General features: G+C 40.3%; 1 protein-coding gene across 4 annotated transcripts in view; it reads left to right on the forward strand.

Moving 5' to 3' along the window:
* Positions 1-22,299, forward strand: part of CEP112 (centrosomal protein 112) — a 449,689-nt gene that overhangs the window by 390,409 nt on the left and 36,981 nt on the right. For 3 of the 4 annotated variants that reach the window (XM_087441468.1, XM_087441469.1, XM_087441470.1), the window contains one exon: positions 18,153-18,242. In XM_087441468.1, the coding sequence (XP_087297594.1) occupies positions 18,153-18,242 (90 nt within the window). Of the gene's footprint in view, positions 1-18,152; positions 18,246-22,299 lie in introns of those variants that run through there. The other variant, XM_087441471.1, reaches the window with a different exon arrangement.

The raw sequence follows: 22,299 nt of genomic DNA on the forward strand, positions 1-22,299 counted from the left end.
ACATTATAAAGGCTTTTCTTTGTGTTTATCATGTACTACTCCTAGTGATTAGGGGGAAAATGCTTACATTCCTGACAACAGTAATTGTTAATCCAGTAATTCAAAAAATTTTTAATCTTTTACATTCTCTTAACTCACATGAGAAACCACAATCTTAAAAAAAAATCCAGTTAGACACTTCTGAAACTTTCACCTTAAAAAAAGTAGCAAAATAATCAAATTAGATGACTCATAATTTCATATTAATATAATTCTTGCTATGTATTTAGGACCATAAATGTTTATGTTCATCATTGTATATTAAAATTGGAATTCAGAAATAATACAAATTTTCTCTACCCCTACTATCAGTAAGTTTTATTTCCCAGGAGAATGACCTTTTTAACACAGTGGTCTTTGAAGTCCTTCAATGCCAAGAACAGCCCCTGCCCTCATGGAAGTTATAGCTAGAAGAAGATATAGATGCTAGTCAAATAAAATGATCACAGAAATAAATGTAAAAGTATGACCCTAACGGGGCTACAAAGGAGAGGCACATGGTGCTATGGAATACATTATAGCAGGCCTGATTGGAGAGATTTCTCTACAAGAGTGATGTTTAAGCTGAGATCTCAAGGATGTGTGGAGAGAGATAATGAAGTGTTAAGTGCCAAATCATGCTCCAGATAGAATAAAATGTGCAAAGTCATGTGGTTGGAGAGAAATGGCACATATGACAAACTAAGAGAGCCAACGTGGCCAGCATGAGCAATGGGCGAGGGTGGTGCAAGATGAAGATGGAAGGGAAGGCAGGGGTCAGATCAGGCAGTGCCTTGAAGACCGTGTAGAAACCTTTGGAATACTTTAAATAGTGGAGGACATGATCAGATATTATTCAGCAAGTATTTGTTGAGCACTTTCTAATGTGCCAAGCTCTATTCTAGATCCCTGAAATTCAGTGGTGAACAGGATCCATTCCTGGCTTTCAAAGAGTCTCGTAATAAAAGAGCAGGAATAAAGAAGAAAAGTATCAGATGATGGTAAGTGTTCTGTGAAGAATAAGATGGGATATCATAAAGTATAACCAGGTGGCCAATTTCGGTTGCATGGTCAGGAAAGGCCTCCCTGAGGAAGTGATATACCATCTGAGACTACCTACAAGAAGGAGTTGACCATGTGAAGATCATGGAGAAAAGATTCCTGAAAGAAGGGAAGAGCTGGTACAAGTCTCTAAAGTGGTGATGAATTTAGCACGTTCAAAGAACACAAGGAAGGCAATATGTGGCTGGACCAGACAGTACAAAAGAGAGACTAGTACAAGAAGAGGCCTAAGAGATGAGTGGAAACCAGGTCTTGTAGGGCCTTATTGGCCATGGAGTAGATTGGATATTATTCTAAGTGTAATAGTAAGCCACTGGAGAATTTTGAGCAAGTGAGAGGCATTTTACTTCAAATGGATTGAGCTGACTACTATGCGCAGAATGTATAAGAGGGAGATAAAGGGAGACTATAGGCTATTGCAGTAATCTTTAGATGAAAGATGGCCATGGCTTGTACTATGGTGGTAAAACTAGAGAAGGAAAGAAGTGGGTGGATTATGCATATTTTAAGATAGAATCAACAGAACTTACTGATGAATTGTATGTGGCAGGGGAAGTGAGAGAAAGAAAGGATTCGACAATGCCTTTTGAAATGATAACTGGCTGCTCTATGAAGAATAGACTAACGGGAGCCACAAGGAATGAGTGGAGACCAGATAGGAGCCTCTGACAATATAATCCAAGAATGTCAGTAGAGATGGCTTGAAGTGGACCAAATCAAAATGTATTTAAGAGATTGAATGCACAGGGCTTAGTGGTGAAAAACAGGACTCTATGGGAGAGACTAAGTGGAATAAAAGCAAATTATCAAGGATATCTCCTGAGTTTTTGCCTTGGATAATTTGATGGATTGTGTGGGTGATGGTGGTGCTTTTCACTGAGAGAGAGAAAACTTGATCATCAGGAATATTACACTAGCAACAGTTAATTGGAAAGAAGAGATCTTGAGTGTGGTCATTGTCCAGATGAGAATCGACAAGAGCAGCAACAGTAGGGCTGGAGAAGAGAAGCCTTTAGAAGGCAGGTGAATGATTGAATGAGAGGTTAAGAGTAGGGAAAATTCAGAGGTGTCCTCGAAGTTCCTGATTTGAATGACTAGGTGGACATGGGTTCCATTAATCTAGATCTGAATACACAGGAAGATAAACAGATTTAGGCAAAGGGGTGGGTGAAAGGATAAAGGAAGAAAGGAGGAGAACTGGTAATGTATCTAATTTTGTACCTGCCAAGCCTGAGACATGCGTTATTGATACCAAGGAAATAATTGTGTATCCTTTCTTGAGTTTAGGCATTGCACGAAAGTCTCTCTCCTCTTCACCAAATTAAGTGCAAACTCAGCCTGGCATTCGAGGCCTCGGTGCTCTGACCTCACCTCCCTTTTTAGGACTGCCTCCCCTTTACGTATTCCAGGGGCTCCTCCTTTGGACTGCATGTCCTTTGCTAAGGACACCCTTAGTTTTGTCTTTCTTTGGCAGACAATACTTCTCCCTTGCCCACCTTCTGCCTATCAAAAATGTAGCTGTTATTCAGGGTTTTTCCCAAATGCTACTTCCTACCTGAAGACTTTCCTGATTTCCTTGTGTTTTTTCTCCCATGTCATTTTATTGTATATGGATTTTTTTTAGTTTAATTATGAAAATTTGCAAACATACCTCAAAATAAAGAGTGTAGTACCGTGAACTCCCATGTGCCCATCACACGGCTTCAACAATTATCAGGATTTGGACATATTTACTTTATGTTTTCTCTATTTTTTTCTTTGCTAAAGTATTTTAAAGGAAATTCCAGACATCATGTCATTTTATTCTATGTATTCCAGAATGCCTCTCAAAAAACGTGGACATTATCTCACACAGTGACAATGTCATACCTAAAAAAATTAACAATTATCTTTTAGTATCATCTAATACCTGCTTCATAATTAGATATCCCCAGTTGACTTAAAAATGCCATTTTACAGTTGTCTGAATCAGGATCCAAACAAGACCCAAACATTACATTTGGTTGTTATAAATCTCATGTCTTTTTCGATCTAAAGCAGACCCTTCCTTACTTTTTGTTCTATGCTAGTGACTTCTTGCAGAATCCAAGTCAGCTGTCGTGTAGAATGTCCCACATTCTGCATTTATCTGCTTGCTTCTCTGTGGTGTCATTGAAATTCTTTCTGTGTCCCCCACTTTCCCTTTTGTTCTCTCAGTTAGACGCTGACTGTGCGCTCTTGCTTTTTGTCCTTATTGCATACCCTCCATGAGAGTGTAAGCTCCTTACAAGGCGACACTGTGTCTTACCAACTTTTTGCTTTCTATATGAAGTCTAACACATTGTATGTACTTAAAAATATTATTCGGTTGAATTATCTAGAAAGAGTTTTGATTCCTCTTGAGAAAATGTGAACTGGAGGCATCTGCAATGTGAAGAAATTTACATTAGGAATTAAGTTGCCAGAGGAATCTCCATAATGTAGGTCACTATTTCCTAATTTGCACCGAAAGAATTACAGCCTCCCTTAAAGTGGCACATTGTTCTATCCGAAGACTCTTACAATTTGGAGCATTATAAAACACGTAAGTGAAATTTCCAAGTCCCCCACCTCGTCTCTAGTCCATACAGAAGTGATTTTAGAAATCAACTGTGTTGTGCATTCTGCGTGAAAACTAGGTCACTAATCATTTTTCTGATCAGGAGAATTTAATGTTGCTCAGTAGTTCAGAAATCAGACTGAAAGACTGACTATAAAAACACTATCACGTGTATGCTTTGTTGTTGATAACTAACTGCACTCCAAGCTTTAGTAACTAAAAGGGAGTGGAAGAAACTTCAAAAGGTCGCATGAGAAATGTTTCTGACAATGTGTCAGCAGAACATTGAACAGAATCTTTGTAAATCCTCTCCGTCTATGGGGTTTAAACGGGAAGTTTTAAACTTCTTCCTTCATAAGTATTGGCTTCAGATAGCACAGTATCCTAAGGTTAAAAAAAAAAAAAAAAAAGAAAAACACTTTATCTGGCATATAGAATTTCCATCCCCTATGTGAATATGGGAGTGCCGGAAACAGGCTCACCTAAGGATCTCTACCTCCACATCTCGGGCATTTTCTCTTTCATCGTCTAGGAATGTGCCAGCATTTTATTGGACTGACTTCCTTTATAACCCGATAGGACCATGGACATAAAATTACAGAAATACAAATGATAGATATAATAGGAGTAATACTCCCCTAAGGCCATTTTCCAGACTGTCTCATAATGAGAATACTGTTGGTCCTTACATGGATGAAATGAGGTCTAGAACAGGGTAGTACTAAAGGAAACATGCATGTGAGCCTGTGTGACCATGTGCACACGTGTGTGTGCATACGTGTGTGTGTTGTAGGGTTTCAGAGGGAGAATGTGTAAATCAAGGGAAGATTCTTCCCATGTGCATTAGTTTCCTGGGGCTGCCATAACAAAGTACCAAAAACTGGGTGGCTTAAAACAACAGAATGTTGTTGAGCCATAGTTCTGGAGGCCAGAAGTCTGAAATCAAGTGTCAGCAGGGCCATGCTCTACCTGAAGTCTCTGGGGAAGAATCTTCTCTGCTTCTTTTGCCTTCTGGTGTTTCCCAGCAATCTTTGGTGTTCCTTAGCTTGTCGATTTGTCAGTCTCCAATCTCTGCCTCCATTGTCATGTGGCCAGCCTCTTCCCGTATGTCTCTTCTCTTCTTGTAAGAACGCCTATCATATTAGATTAGGCCTCACTTTACTCCAGTGTCACCTCACCTTAACAAATTACACCTGCAACAACCCTATTTCCAAATAAGGTCACATTTTGAGGTTCTGAAGATTAGGACTTCGACATATCTTTTGGGGGGATGTAATTCAACCAGTAACACTGTGTAATACTCTTATTTTTTGACATCACACTCTAATAGGCAAGCCATTGGCATCATTATTATTGAATCGGTGACACAGAAACTTATTTTTCCTCCTGCTTTTCATGCATTTTAATTCATTAAATTAAGGACTAAATATCTTAAAACCAAACCCAGATGATTTTGGGTCACTGGAGGCTTTTGAAGGAAGTTAGTATTAGCATAGGCAGAAGAACACATTCTAGATAAGATGAAGAAAGCAACAAGAGCCCCCAGGGCAGTGCGGAGCTGGGCTTCCTGGAGGATGAAAGGCAGAAGATGCAGGTGGCAGGCAGCACTGCTCCCTCCTCTGGGGCCAAGCTGGCCTGGGGCTGTTTCCTCTCTTCATGACTTTCCAGTGGGCAGCCTGGGCAACCTCTAGGAGCCTTAGCTGCTTCCTGTAAAGTGGGGCTGCTACCTCGGAGAGTTATTGTGAAAGGAAGTGGAATATTTAGAGTCCCTAGCACAGACCCTGAGACATAGGAACGTGTTAGCTTTGGGTTAGTAGGTTGAGTCCATTAAGCAAGATTATGAAGGGATTCAGAACTAGATAGAGGAATTTTAACCTTGATGGGGTAAGAGATGATCAGGCGTTTATGTTTTTGGAGACATAAAGAGATAGTCTTTGAGAAAAATTTGTCTTCCAGTGGTATTCAGGATGACACAACTGGGAAGAATATGGAAACTTGGTGTGTAAAAATGAAGACCTAAATAAGAGTCATTTCAAATAGAAATTGAAGAAACTCGAGCAACTAACTAGAAGTGAGAACTGAGAGAGGACTCACAGATGGCCATGAGATTTAAACCCAGGTGACTGCAAGAATGGCTCTGCCACTGATCAGCAGGACAGTGGGGAAGAAGCTGGTTGAGGAGGGAAATCATGAGTTTGGTCTTGAACTTGATAAGTTTGAGATGACAGTGAGGCAACTATGTGCACACATGAGAGAGACAGTTGGAGCTGTCTGGTTAGAGGACTTGTGAGATATTGGGTGTGGAGATGAGCTTTAGGGATCATCAGCATGAAAGCCCTCATTAGAACTGGTGTTTCCATTGCCCGTTGGACAGGGAAAGCTGGGTGTCATGATACACATCCAAACTCTGGCTCTAAAACTGAACTCATGATCTTACTGCCCCAAAACTCTTTCTTCCACTGTTTCTTTTTTGGCACCATACTCTAATGGTCAAGTCATTTGCATTATGTTACTGTTGAATCTGTATCACTCAGAAACTTATTTTTTCTCTTAATTTCTATGCATTTTAATTCTACTGTGTTCCCTGCCTTAGGTAATGAGAGCAACCAGCCACCTATGCTGGGAGCCTCATAGTCGTTCTTTAAACCACCTTCTCTCATACCTGGCACATTCGTTCTGTTACCAAGCCCCGTAGTTCTGCCTTCTGGCTCTCTTGCCATCCCTGCATGTAAACCCACCCCCCTCCTGGGCCCGTCACTTCTTGCCATTTCTAGTCCAAGCCGGCTCATCTCCCACATTATATTGCAGTGGCCTCCTACTCGTCTCCCTGCTGTGACAAAGTGAACTCGTAAGGTGGATTCTTCTACATGTTTTATGTTATGCAGGCTGTAAAATTGTGCTTTTTTATTTTGGTTTTATTTTTTAGAGTTTCCAAACCATCTCTCATTGACTTGAAATTTAATGTGTTTTGCCTCATTCTGTATTCCCAGGCCTTGCCAGAATGCTTGTGCCCAGTCTTAACACAAATGATCATGAAGCTTGTGGGCACATTTTGCTGGGCCAGGTTTTCTACCATACATTGAGAGGGCAGAGTATAAACAGATCCTTTCCTCTGTTCTGTCCCATAGATTCACCCACCAAGAGTGGGTGAGAGTCCTGCCAAGACTCTTTAATAGCCTCCAGCAGGCCTTACTGCCACCACTTTCCACATTGCCACCTGAATGTTCTTCCACTGTTGTCAATCTGGTCACCTTAGGGCCTTTTGTGGTTCTCCATTGCTATATCCTATAACAATGTCAGGTGATGTTTCCCTTCTTGTTTTCTCAAGGTAATGCATCTATCAGTGTCCTTGTTTCTATCTCTTCATTGCTGTAGGATAAAATAGCATTCCATTGCTATAGGATAAAATCTGTAGTCCTCCTGGCCCACAAGGCCCTTCCGAGTAACCCCAGGCAGCCTTTCCTGGTTCAGTGCCCATCATCAGCTTGCCATGCCTCCTGTACAGCCAGCACCCCTGCTGGTCCATGTGGCCATGCCTTTTCCTCTGGATTGAATCTGTGGAGACCCCTCTTCTCTCCCCAGTCACACATTGCCTCCTCAGTGAAGTCTTCTCTCTCCAGCCCTTCCCCAGCATGTACGTGTTTCTTTCCTCTTGTGTTCACGCTCAATGCTTGGTAAGACTTCCCTTTAGCACTGTTTATGTGGTATTATAATTACTTCTTTATAAGTTTGTCATACGTATTAAATTCAGTGCTTTTTGAGGGTAATCTTTGGCACAGTGCCTGGCACCTGGCATATGCTCAGATTATAGAAATGCTTTTATTAATTTATGAAATTGATTAAGTAATTATCCAGAGGAGACAGTGTTTAGAGAGAAGAGTGGAGAGATAAGAACCTAGTTTGGGAAATATCCACAACTGGAAGGGAAGAAGAGGAGGAGGAGGAGCAAAAAGTCTGCTGGAAGAAGGAGGAGGACAACCAGGATTTTGTGGTGTCAAAGGAAAAGATTTCTGGAAGGAAAGGGTTTAACAGTGCTCAACACAACAGAGAGGTCAAGGAGAATAAAGATGTGGAAAAGGCCATTGGATCGGCAATAAAAGGATCATGGCCGACCTCGCAGAAAGCAAGTTTAATAAAGTTGGAGACCAACTCGGGTTACAGATGAGGAAGGAGTTAGCTGGGGCGGGGTCGGGGGGCGGGGCGGAGAAATCTGGGTAATGTAGTAAAACGCCTGGGAAATGTGTCCATCATTGAGTAAAAGAATATCAGGGTTAAAGGAACCAAAGGGGGGTCTTCCCATTCAACATACATTCTGCCACACAACTTACAAAAAGCAAGATGAGTTTCCAGAGGGGCAGCAGGGGAAAGTCAAGCATGCTGGTTTAGACAGTGGGAGAGGCTCACCAGAAGGGGAGAGATGGACAGTTGTGATGGAGCCCTTAGGATTTGAGAAGAGATAGAAACAAGGACACTGATAGATGCATTATCTTGAGAAAACAAGAAGGAAACATCATCTGACATTTGAGGGAGCAGACTGGGTAAAACTCAGATATTTTTATCTAGAGACAGAGTAACAGGAAATGTAGTTACGTAGTTTGAGGAAGGAAAAAAGAAATCTGGAGAAATTCTAGTGGGAATACCTCGACTGTTTTAAATGAAAGGTAACTTAATCTTTATATAATTGGTTAATGTTACCAGGAAATACTATTGCCATCGTGTCAACACTTGACTAAGCAGTTCAGAGATCACTTAAAATATGAGGGAGGGGCCGGCCCGGTGGCGCAAGCGGTTAAGTGCACGCGCTCCGCTGCGGCAGCCCGGGGTTCGCCACTTGGGATCCCGGGCGTGCACCGACACACTGCTTGGCAAGCCATGCTGTGGCAGAGTCCCATATAAAGTGGAGGAAGATGGGCACGGATGTTAGCCCAGGACCAGTCTTCCTCAGCAAAAAAAGAAGAGGATTGGCAGATGTTAGCACAGGGCTGATCTCCTCACCAAAAAAAAAAAATATATGAGGGAAAAATGTTGTTACCTTTATGAAGCTCATGGTCTAAAATGAGAAAAAAAAAGTCAGATAAATTCATAGTAAAAAGAAGTGTGAATATGTTATCATATAGGGGACATAATGACTGACTGAGAAATAGGAGTTTTCTGCAATCTAGATTTGAAGTGTTTCCTGGAAGAAATGAATCTTGACTTTAGTTTTGATAGAGGAGACATTCACGGTTTGTTGGAGGGGAATGGGAATGATGCTGCAGGCTCAGGGCATCGCATGTGTGAGTGATTAGCTGTTGTAAGAAAATCGAAATTTAAATGAATGAGTTATAGGTGCCGTCTCTTCCCTGGGCTTGCGCAGAAGACGGGTGGTCTGTGAGGCTTTAACAGGTTACACTCTGTTCCGCAGAGACCTAACTAAAGTTTAAGTCTTTATCACACTGGCCAAATGAGGAAATTCCTCTATGATCCCAAAAAACCCTAGCTGTGGTTCTTGAACTTGATCCTAGATTTCTACCACCCGAGATAAGAACTTGCTCACAAGTGAAGCTGTCTGGAATGATAGAGGAGGGAAAATGTGCTTTGAATTTCCTGAGTAGAAATATACTGGCTACTTTAAGAGAAGATGTCGGTAATGTCAGAAGGTCTTGTGTGTGACCAGGGAAACATTAATGAGGTGTGTTAGGAGATTCCAGCTTCCTTAGATCATCAAAGTCTTGGAATGACATGATTTCTTTTCCTGGAACCTCTGTTAAGACCGGGAAGGGCCGGCCCCATGGCTTAGTGGTTAAATGCACATGCTCCGCTACTGGCGGCCCGGGTTCGGATCCCGGGCGCGCACTGACGCACCGCTTCTCCGGCCATGCTGAGGCCGCGTCCCACATACAGCAACTAGAAGGATGTGCAACTATGACATACAGCTATCTACTGGGGCTTTGGGGGGAAAAAAAAAGGAGGAGGATTGGCAATAGATGTTAGCTCAGAGCCGGTTTTCCTCAGCAAACAGAGGAGGATTAGCATGGATGTTAGCTCAGGGCTGATCTTCCTCACCAAAAAAAAAAAAAAGACCGGGAAACACTAACGTTTTAAAAAGTGCATTTTTAGGACTTTTAAAGGAAGTTATTCAGGAATTTTAAAGGACTGAAAATCGGTGAGCAAGAGAACAAAAGAGAGAAAAAGTGGAAACTTTTTTATTCTTTGGTGAAAACACTACTGTTCTATTTTATTTTGGCCACAATACGTGTGCCTTTTTATGTTGACTCGGTAGCCTGATTCAACAGCCAGTAGTTCATAGCCAAGTGCAGTATCTCATCCCTGTGGTTTGTTACAACAACTAAGAAGTTTCCACCTGCAAGGAATTTTGCCATATGTGAGGAGTAACATATGCATTAGGTTAAAACCCCCCAAGATCTCCATTTCTTCATACAATATCACAAGAGACTGAATTAGGAGGGTTAAAAAAAGAAAAAACGTGCTTGCTTGGAATGTGAAGAAAAAAATTAAAAACATGAAATGTAAGCCATAAAGAAAAAGAAAATGATACTATTGTGTTTTGAATGCATTAGTGGCCTCTGCAGTAACTGTGGTTCTGGTTTTCTTTAGATCTGTAGTATGAATCCATTCTCCATTACTGTAGAATCACTAATAAAACTTTTTTTACGGTTAGTTATTCATCCTGGGTAGGTCTGAATGAAGAAATCACTTTAAAAGAAATCTTGACTGGCGTTTCAGTTGAAGAAGACTTGTTCTTTTTGTTAGTAGATTTAGCCTATTTAAAAAAAAATAAAATAAAACAGGAGCTGTAGTGGCCTCTGTAAATAGCCAGTGAGACCACCCAGTAAAAATGTCACTCTCTGCCTTTGTGTCATCTTTCCTATCCCCAGTTTTATATCTCCTCTCTGGCAGACAGGGCTTGGTTTTCTTGCTGTATCCCAGTTGTTTAAGATGTGATTTAAAAAAAAAAGTCTGTAAACTTGACATAAATACAGTGAGATTTTATTGCTTTTATTTAATTTTCCCTTAACTTTCAGTTAGCAGTAGTAGAAAGAAAAATATTTGCTGTTTCTTTGTCAATTTACATGTCAAAGAAAGCCTGCTCATGAGAAATATTGTCAGTACCATTTGTAAACTGAATTGAAGTAATGCCACTTAAATGTGGACATTATTAAAAAGGCAGTTAAGGTTTAAATGAGAGTCATTCTTATTCCCCCTTTGTAATTAGTGTCTCTTCAGTGTAGTCACAGGCCAGGTGTCAGTTCTGTTTGAAGGATAAATCAATCAGTGGAAGATGGTTTACATCAAGATTTTATAATCTTAACACATATTTTATGACATGAACTTTTAAATCATATTACACGTTTTAAATGGAAAACAGACCACTACCATTAAAAAAATAAACCTGGAATTTTACCCTATGTAAATTACAGTTCTAGGTAGTTTCACTGTAAACATCTTTGCCTAAATATCTCAATAAAAATATAAATAAGCCTTCCCTTTCCAGTTATCTTCTTCTTGGTTCAAAATATGAATATCGCACTCCCTGCTTCCTTTACTTTATGTCCAAAATAGACATGGGGAAATCCTTCTACATCCCTCCTACCCATTGAATGATGAATGAATCATCTGGTTTCTCTGAAGTAAGATAGTAAATTCAAACCTCATGAAAGGAAGGATATGGTGACTTCATGTTTTTTAAGTAAGAAAAGCTTTGAAAAATTTTTCTTTTATTTTTTATTATGGAAACTTTCAAACATACGCAAAAGTAGGGAGAATGGTATGCAGAACACCCATCTACCCATCACCCAGGTTCACCAATTTTCAACAGTTTTCCAGGCTGACTTCTTTTTGGCAACATCTTTAGTATAAATGCTCTCCTTTTTTTTTCTTGTTAAACTCCTCAGCTATGCAAAGCTTGCTGCTAAGGAGGCCCCTTCTGCACTTCACCAGCAGAGGCTTATCTGCTTCCTTGTTTCATGACCACAGACTTAACCTAAAGTCTTCAAAATCAACTACTTTGAAGACCCTAATTTTCTATGTATATAGGGCAAAACTTAATCCACAATCTTTTTGCTTACATATGCTTTAATCCAGTCCCTTTAAATAAAAGAACACTATAATATTCAAGGTTCCCACTTCCCAGAGAACATGTGGAACATGTCCTATAGGACAGAACCAAGGAAAGGATCCATTTGCGCTTTGCCCCTCAGTGTACAGCAGGCCCAGAAAAATGTGCCCATAGGCTTCACGAAGATTTGTGAAAGGGCCAGACACAAGTATTTTACCAGGACTTGGCAACACAGAATGAGGCAGAATATAAGTATAAAACACATTAAATTTCAAGTTGGTGAGAACTGGCTTGAAAACTCTTAAAAAGTGAGAGGGCACGATTCTACAGTCTATGTAACATAAAATGTGTAAGAGAATGTGCCTCTGGAGTTAACTCTGCTGACAATATTTCCAGAACAAGTGATTCAGGAGAAGGGTGACATTTATACTGTTGATTTTGCTTTGACGTACAAGTGGATTTTTCCACGTTTCTCACAACTGAGGTTTTGGTAAAGATGGGAAAGTAGGGTTTGAGATTGTACTCTCTGGTGAGAACCTGGAGTATAGACATTCTGGGTTATGAGCTGAAGACAAATTTGTGTGCTCAGACAGCCAACTGGGAAAGGGCAGTAGGGTCACAGATCTCACGTGCCAGAATGGACGCCCACCGCCCACCCCCATATGTGGAGCTGGCTGAGAGGCTGGCCAAAGACAAGGTCAGAAATCTCTAGAAAGACTTCTGATCAACTGAAATACTAAGTCTGAAAGCTTCTCTCTGTCATATGCCTTGTACATGAGAATACTTTGATTATATCTTTTTTATCATTATAACAGTATTTCTCCCTTCTGATGCAGGTTTCCTTTGTTAAATAACTTTCAACCACTTTGTAATTGAAATGAAATTTTGTTTCATTTATTCATTATTGAAAGCCATGTATCTACCATCATTGCATGTTTGTTTAATTGACTCAAAACTACAAGAGAAACTGGTTTTTAATAAGACTACACATAATTCCTTAATGCATGGTTTTATAAGTTGAGTGGCTTGCTTTGAATCATCTTTATAAATTTTATGAAAATAGGATTGACTATAATACTCTCTTTTTTCCTTAAACCAACAGAAAATCTCTAGTACCGTCACAGGGGCCATTCAGTGGGCACCTCAGCTACCAGGGCTTCTCCTCACCCTGGAAAGTCCACTGACATGTAAAATCTTTTACTCTTTAATTTGCTCTAATTATTTTCATATTTTAAACAAATAAGTCAAGTTATCCTATAACCTGCTCCTTTTTAAAGAGTGTGATATACCTTCATTGTTCTTGTAAAGCTTATTATGTCATTTACATTTTTCTTCTGGAAAGTGTCATTCCTTGTTCCCAACCAACACAAAGCACTCTGAAAGCGGGCACGGTGTAGCTTCCTGCAGCACACTGACCTTACGTGGCATTGAAAAGCAAGTTTAATTGAGGGGGAAGAGCTGCCTTTTCAGTAATGATGCAAGTTAACACAGCAGAGCTAAGAGATGAGGAATAATTTTGCAGAATAAACAGATTTACTGTTCAAGTTGGGTTTTTTTTAATATTTTTGACCCAATGTTGGACATTCCATTCTTTAATTATCTTGAGCTTTTCTCGGGAATAAACTAAAAGCTGTGATTTGTTTTGTGTGTCAGATGTCAAATTTGAAGGTTTTTGAATAAAGAAGCCACAACTTAAAAGAAATTTCCTGCTTGTACTTAGTGAGCAATTGTGGTCATTTTCACATAGTCCTTATGTCAAATTCTGAGACTGGAATTCTAATGCCCTAATCAGTTTTTAGAATATGAGACCAGGAACAGCTGCCAGTATAAACTGTCATTTTCCTTTCATCTAGTACATTTTAACTTTTTTGAAAGTGGAATATTATTTAGTTCCTCTTCAATTTTTTAATCTTATTTTTTAATAGATAATAAAAGTAATTTCTAGATATGCTGCTTTCTCTGATTAACCTTAGAAAGATCACATATTTTACATCTTTAACTATGAGCAAATTTGAAAAGTGGTACCTTTTTGAAAAGCAAATGTAATTTCACTTCTGTTTTGATAAAATTGATAACATATGGAAGAGTTATTGGTCTCTTCACCATGTGAAGTATGGAAAAAGGATCAGGTCTAATTCTGTTCCCTGTCCTCTTAGAAACTCTTTTAGCCAGATTCCCATGTAGTTGACTTCTCCTCAGTCGCCTCCTGCCCCTCAGAGTTCTCACCAGCCCCCTGGCCGCCGCCTCCTCTGCCTGCTCTTAAGTGCGGGATCACCCAAGGGTCAGGTTTTAGAACCTCTTCTCCTTTTACTTACTTCCCCAAGGAAGTGTCCCCATCTGCACCTCTGTCTGAGACCCCTCTCCACTGCTCAGACCCACCTTCCCAGGGGAACTGGTCCCTTTAGAAATCCCACCAGCACCTTAAACTCCACTTGTCAGAAACCGTACTGCGCCCCCTGCTCTGACTTGCTCCTTGTCCTTTCATCGGTTCACGGTGTCACTGTTCTCTGGTCATTCAGGGTCAAAGCCTTGTGGTCTCTTTGAGTCCCTCTCTTCCCTGATGCCCCACTGATGATTCTCCCACAGCCGTCCCCTCCTCCACACCCGCTGCCCTCCTTCAAGCCCTCATTGTGTCTGGCCTTCACTTTTGCAACAGCCTCCTTACTTAACCCCCTGACTTCCCTCTGCAGAATTATTTCCTCAAAATTCAAGGGAAACAAATGATCAAAGCACGGACAGGGCCAGATGCTGCCATGGAATGAGGAAGAAAATTGGCTTCTGGCTTTGGCATTTGGGAGGTAACAAGTGACTGTGGGGAAAACTGACTCTGGAGAGTAGAGGAGGCAGGAGGCAGGGACGATGGGTGCTGAGAGGATGGGACCAGAGGACAGGGGACACTGAAAGTGGGCCGCTCCCAAAAGTCTGCTGGTGTGCGGGAGGAGGGAGACGAGGCAGGAGGTAGGAACAAGGGAGATGCATGTCTCCTTTATTTTTTTCTGTGAAATAAAAATAAAAGCTAAAAAAAATCCAGGGAGGAGCCAGCCCGGTGGTGTAGTGGTTAAGTTCACGCACTCCACTTCAGTGGCCTGGGGTTTGCGGGTTGAGATCCGGGGCGTGGACCTATGCGCCACTCATCAAGCCATGCTGTGGCAGCGACCCACATGCAAAATAGAGAAAGATTGACACAGGTGTTAGCTCAGAGCCAATCTTCCTCACCAAAGGAAAAAAAATCAAGGGAATGTTGTTTTTTCAATTGTGGCAGAAACCAGACAATACATTATTACAAATAATAATATCGTATAAACACATATATATGTGTATAGATATAGATATTTGAAAGATATAGTTGTATATTCTTTATTCCAACAAACATAATAACCTTTAGTTTAATGTGTCTTATTAAGGACAGTTGGAAGTCCTGATGATTGAAGTTAATTTTCCTCAGGGAGTATAGTTCAGATATTCATTAGTTCCTTCCACAGACATGAGTTCAGTGTCGTGTGTCCCAGGCGTTGAGCTGGTGTGGCACTGGGCTTGCAGACAGGAAGAAGAGAGAGCCCTGAGCCTCAGGTGCTCTGAGTCTCACACAGACACAGAAATTGATTCCCTTAAACACTAGATGCATAAAAGCCCGGAAGAGTCCATACTTAGGTCTGGGGACAGGTCAGGGAGATTACACCATCAGGTGGGGCAGCTTCCAGGCAAAGAAAAGAGAAAATAAGTAGAGAGGGAGAAAGAGGCAGCATGGAGCAGCACAAACATAGTGAATTTGAAGTCGGTGTGTTAAAATTGCAGTCCGGTGCCTTGCTGCTGGCCACATGGACCTGAGCAGCTCTTTCACCTTGCTGAGCCTCAGTCATGTCCTCTCTAACACAGGTGAAATAAAACCTGCTGCACAGGATTGCAGTGAGGGTTAAAAATAAAATCCGCTCCGTGGTAGCTTCTGTTATTGACAGCAGCAACATCAGCATGACACCGAGGCTTCATATGGCTGGCTCAGCTTGGCCAGAGCCAGGTATGAAGGTCCCTGAATGCCATGCCCGGGAGTTTGAGCTGTATCTCAAGGATACTGGAGCGTTGTTTAAGCATTTCACAGGGGAATGACATAATTAGATTTAGATTTAAGAAGATCACTCTGACAGCAGGATGAGAATGGATTGGAGAGCAGGAAAGAGTGGGAGCAGAAAAACACAGTCAAATATTCCTCCCAACGCAGTAATCATTACTCGCCCCCCGCCCCCATTATGCCATAAGGGAAGCTGATACGATCCTATCTACTGGTCACTATCAAAAGGAAAAAAATGCCACTTGATCAACAAGCATAGGAACAATTGCATTCATCATTTTGGAAACAGACCACAATAGCAGAATTATAAACAAGTTTCAAGCTAGAGAGTTTCAAGCTTATTCTCAGACTGGGTTGAATTGTGGATTATAATCGAGTATGGTATCAAAGAGCCTCTAAAGATTTAACCTCTTTCTCAAACCGTTTTACTTTTTAAATTAGAGGTTCTTAGCCTGGGGTCCATCCATGAATGGGCTTCAGGCAATCCATGGACTCCCTGAAATCAGAGGCAAAATTATAAGCACACTTTTTTCCCTGTGGGGTGTGACCACATATCATTCTCAGATGCTCAAATGGATCTGGAACCCCAGAAAAGGTTAAGAACCACTGTCTATATTTGTACATAGAAAAGACTGGCATTGTGTTGGAAGAGTTTTTAATGGACACTAACTTGGACCTTTTATCTGCACTCCAGACTCTTACACCGAGCTCCTACCCAACATCTCCTCTTGGATGTGTAATCGGCATTCCAAATTTAACGTATCCCAGGCTGAGCTCCAAATCTTCTCCCCTACACCTGCCGCTCCCTTCACCTTCCCCAACTGCATTCTTCTACCTGCTCAGCCAAAACCCTTGGGATGTTTTGTTTCATGCTCTGCATCCACTCCTGAGGGCTGTCATCTCTATCTTTGAATATCTTGGGAATCTGACACTTCCCTCACCCCCAACTACTACCACCCTGGTCCAGTCCTCCATCATCCTTTCCCTCTCCTGCCTCTCTGCTTCTGCCCTCATCTCTCTTCAGTCTGCTCTTCACAGCAACCAAAGCAACACCTGCCCACAGCCCTCTGCTAGCTTCCCATCCACCTCTGAATAAAATCTAAAGTTCTTAACTGCCCTCTGAGGCTTCACATGACCTGATGTGACTTTGACTCCTGCTGTGTCCTTGACAGTCTTGGTCCCCCATGCTCACTCTCCACACTAGCCTTTGTGGCTTCCCCAAACATGCTGCCTCAGGGTCTTTGCACGTACAGTGTCGCCTGCTTGGAAATTTCTTCCTATGGATATCTGTGTGACTGCTCTCTCTTCTCTTTCAGGTCTTTGCTCAGTTAGGTTTCCTTGGGCCATTTGTTTAAAATTGCAATGCCCCTCTCCCCCATCCCACTCCATAATATTCTCTTTCCCTGTTTTATTTTTCTTCTGTACTTATCACTGACATGTATTATACTTACTGTTTGCTTATTGTCTGCCCCCCAATAGAATGTAAGCTTCATGAGAGTAAGGAATGGTTTTTGTTTTCTTTCACTGCTCTATCTAGAGTACCTATCACAGTTCTTGACTTACAGTGGAAACTCAAAAGTCTTGACTGAATGAGTTTTATTTTGAGAATGTACTTGGCAACTTTGCAGTTACTACCCCGTGTGTTCTATTCCCTGTGACTTTCTATGTATTATATCTATAATTAAGTCGGATTATTTGAATGGATCCTGTTTCTTTTCTAGTTCACCTATTTACTTAAAATAGTAATTGATGCAATGATAATTATTAATCTTTGTGGTTTCTAAGTTCCTCATATTAACCTGAATTATATTTCCAACAGCTATTTGGCAACTGAAAGAGTTCATCTCTGTCCACTTCTTACAGGTTCCTCAAATTCCATACCATCGTCATGATTTAATAAAGAAATTCCTTTAAGGTTACTATAATTTACTCAAATTACCGTAGTCTACTTTTGAAAAATGTCATGTTGGTCCAATACTACAATTCCTAGCTGTCACAACACTTTTCAGAGTGTACCTCGTCAAGGGTACCTTGCAGGTGTACCAATAGAACAATTTTAATTACAGTAGCTTTACGCTTTATTGCATGCTTGTGGTTCTATGCTGGGAATATAGGGAAATTTTTATAAAATGAATTGACACCTGCTAATGTGTCTGTTTTATAAGTTTGGAATTCTTTATGCTAGTTATTCCTAAAGTAGAAAACCTCTGGGTCTGACATTAAAAGTCTGGTTTTGTTTGCCTGAACTCTTTGGAACAACAGTAATAGACTAGAGATCTGAGGCCTTTTTAATGCCAGTTCATGTGGTCAAACTTTTTCTCAAGGGTGCTAATTTTTAACGTTTGTGTGTTTATCTTACACTGTTTCAGGCTTTACAAGATGAACTAGAAAACCGCTCTAATCAAGTGCGATGTGCAGAGAGAAAACTACAGCACAAGGAGCTGGAGTCACAGGAACAGGTACTCTCCCTCTCTCACTTGGCTGGTTTGCTTGTTGACTTTCTCCAGGTCAGGGAGCTTATGTATTTTCTGTTTCCATTGGGATACTTTGGCTGCAGGTAACAGAATCCTCCACCCCTAGTTGGCATAAACAACAAAGGGATTTATTACCTCACAAACCCAGAAGTCTGTAGGTAGGGCAGGCTCTGGGCAGAGAGCCTCGGGGCCCTGGCTCTGCTTCTCTAACATTCTCGTGGCTCTACCTCCTGTGTTGGCTTCAGCCTCAAAGCAATTCCAAGACGGCTACAGCAGTTCCAGACATCCCTTGCAGGTTTAGCAATATCCAGAGTCAGAAAGGGACTGTCTGTTTCTCGGGTCCCCTTCTGAAGAGTAAAGAGACCTTTCCCAGAACCACCCCCCCACAGACACCTCCCTTCACATCTCATTGGACAGAATAGGTCACATGCTCAGCCTGGCATGTCCAGTCCCTGGTAAGAGGACCAAAGGTATCAAAACTAGCCTTGACCAATCAGGATTCACCTGCTGGGGGTGGAATTAGGAGAGGAAAGATAACCTGGACAAAGAAGAGGGGAAATGGTTGTTGGGTATGCAGCCAACAATCTGCCATGTCATCATGTTAAAATAAATGAGCATTCTTATACATAGAGACGTAAAGTGTGTTTTCTTTTGATTTTTAATTTTCTCCTCTTTTCATTATGTTAATAAAATAAATGTAATATAACCAGACTAATCTGGCTATGACGATAGCTAATGACCTGCTTTATTTTCAATTGACAGGATTATTTTCATCCAACTCTTCTGGTTATAATGAATTATTCTTTGTGGTAATTTTGACAATTTAATGTAAAAAGTCAACAATGTATCAATAAAGATCACAAGTCTTAATGAAATCTTTTATAAATGCATTGTTCCCATTGGGTATAGAATTGCTGACATTCTCTTAAGTGTCACCAAACTTTATGCATGCAACCTGCCATTGGTACTGACAGATGTTTATACTTTGGTTGTCTCATAGTAAATTCAGTACAGAAATACTCAATTAGGTCATTTTGACCTTGTGGGAAGCATAAACACTGATGTAAGGCTAATAGGGAAGCTTTTTTCATCTCTGGAGTTGTTTACAAACAGGATCCCATGGTAGGGGATTGCACAAAATGTCAGAAGTAAGCACCTAATAGATGCTGAGTGTTAATATTACTGAATTGACTTGACTTCCTATAATTCCTTCCTACTCTCTAATGTATGCCCTGTGTAATATACATGTCATGTATATATGTGTATATCATGTATATATATGATATGCATAAATACATATATAGTATATATACATGTATATGTATATATATGTACTGTACAGGGTCTATGTCATACAGTCAATAATAGGATAATACTAGGATGAAAAAATTAATAATAATTACACTTTATCAAAGGCCTATGAGATGACAGACACTGTACAAGAAACATTGCACGTATTAGCTCATTTATCCTGATAATAACCATATAAGGCCAGTATTACCATCCCCATTTCACAGATGGCACACTAAAACCCAGAGAGACTGACTAACTTGTCCAAGATTACACTGCCAGTAAATAGGAGATTTATCTGAATTCCAAACCTTTGCTCCTTTCGTGACAATTTCTAGGTCACAACATTTCTAGTTAATGAAAAAGCTGCGTAGCAGTGACAGGGGAATTAAGTTCATTAAGGAGGGCAGGAAAACAAGCCTGGTGTTGCTGACGCCTGGTACCGTCACGAGTGCCGTTAACCCTCCGTGGGCAGAGAATAGCAAAGAGCAGAGGAGGCAAAAGCAGAGCAGATTTGGCCACGATGGAGTAGATGAAAATGCCTGCCTGGATGGCAGCGTGGGGCTCCAAAGGAATTGGCCTCAGTTTAGCTGTCACTGAGGGTCAGCTGAGCTCCGTCCTGTGGCCGCGACACTTGTAGCTAAAAGAAGACAAGCTTCTTGAAAGCAGGAAGCGGTGCTCCCTGGAGGACTGGGGCTTCTCCAGTTTGTGATAAAATATGACTTAAGGTAAAACTTTGTTGACATCACTCTAATTCATGGCAAAACTTCACACAGAAAATTCCATAATATATTGAGAGAAGGGAAATTAAGAAATCCCAAATGAACAATAGGGAAGGATTCAAGAACCACTTTCAGTCTTTTTTTATTGACTTCTTTTTGATCATCAAAGTTGCTTTTATCTTTGTAGTGACAATAGCTTTTTAGAATATTTCTTACTCTAATTCCTGATATCTTCTATTAGGCTACAGTATACCAAAGAAATGTCAGGAAATACCCATGGGTAAAGCTGAATATTTCATAATCTTTGCAACTGTGAAATGTTGAGTTCTTTCCACAAGGTCCTAGGGTGTAGCTAGAGAAAAAAAGTGCCAATTGTTTCAACAAAACTAAAGAGCAGCTAATGGGCACTTAATAGATACTGTTCATCTGTATTTAATTTATTTAACTTTTTTTTAATCTAAATTTGACCTATGCCACTCTTTGAATCTGTGACACTAATAGAAGTAGTCAAAAGTAATTAGAAGTATTGTCATGTATATTTTTTAGGGACTGCTTATATCTGAGCTTACTTAGGATATTTAAAATGTTGAAATTATTGTATATGATTTCCTCCTTTGCCATCTGTCAAAGCAATTGCAACAACAGTAGCTAGCCTGACGTCAGCCAATCAAAGAACTGAAATGTGTGCAAAACAGCTTCTTGGAACTTTCTTCTCTTTCTTTTCAACCAAATATTAATATCCTAATACTAGCTGCATAAAGAATCAGAATTGAAATTGGCAGAATTACAGAGAACAATTTCCTGGGCTGCTTTTTTTAACTTGCCTGCTTAAAAAAAGTTTAAACTATTTCTGTTTTTCATTTAAGAAAAATTCCTGTGTTTTGATTCTATAAAAACAAAAAATGAATGAGGCATTTTAAGAGTTTTGTTTTTAATTAAAAACAAAAATCTGCTTCTCATCAGGTCTTGATGGGTGGTATCCTTGCTGCCCACCACTTGCCTCTGCGCCATCAACTCTCTCCTCTATCTCCTCACCCTTGGCGGATCCGTCAACAGAGTACCCAGAGAAGGCTTGTTCATCCAGACTTACAAAGACTTATTTGCTCCTTGTGCAGATTCAAGATAACACAAATAAAATTAGAAAATACTAATTTTCTAAGTCAGCCTTATAGAAACATGATCTTTCCTATAATCCATAAACAGTGAAGTAATTAAAAATCATTATTATTTTTATCCATACCAGGAGTTAATAATTTCTAATTCCAGATAAGATCCAAACAAGAATCCCATAGTTGCAGCAAAGAAGGGGAGATCAGGGCTCTGATCAAACTTCCTTCTTGTGCAAGGAAACTGAGTCATCAGGAAAGGAAGTAACTTTCCTACACAGTCGTGGCAGACCCCGGGTGGGACCGCTCCTACCCACGTGGTACAGCTGTGCACCCCAGGGTATTATTTTCTTTCCTATTGAACACGGTCTAAAATGGGTGTATGCCGCATATCACTTGGGTTCAGGTATGTGTAAAACTAAAACACTCAGGAGCAACGTTTCATTATTCACAGTGAAGCTAAGTAATTGGCTAACCTTCGCCAAAATAATTCAATCTGATAAATTATAGAAAAGAGAGAGAAGGAAAGAAATAGTCTAGAAATTTACTTGGTAGTCTTAACCCTGTACAAAGCGTATATTTATCACAAAGGTGCTAAACAATGTCAGATTTTCACCTAATATAATGTAGATATTAATATACATGTAACAAAACTGCATTGAACTGGGTATCTTAGGTTTTGAAAGTATTAATAGCTTTGATTACATTGGTCATTCAGTTTCCCAGAAGATTATTTTAAATACATTAGTGAGAACAAATAATCCTTCGGAGATCTAATAAGTTAACTATAATGCTGTGCATTTCACAGGAGAGGCATAATTTTTACTCAACATTTCGTTATTTTGACAGGCATATTGTCATTCTTTTGACAGGTATTATTGCTAGACAGTAGTAGGTACTGAGGAGAAACAAAGATGAATAAGT

The sequence above is a fragment of the Ceratotherium simum genome, chromosome 16, assembly GCF_057802395.1.
Source record: "Ceratotherium simum simum isolate JZ-2026a chromosome 16, ASM5780239v1, whole genome shotgun sequence".
Classification (NCBI taxonomy): domain Eukaryota; kingdom Metazoa; phylum Chordata; class Mammalia; order Perissodactyla; family Rhinocerotidae; genus Ceratotherium; species Ceratotherium simum.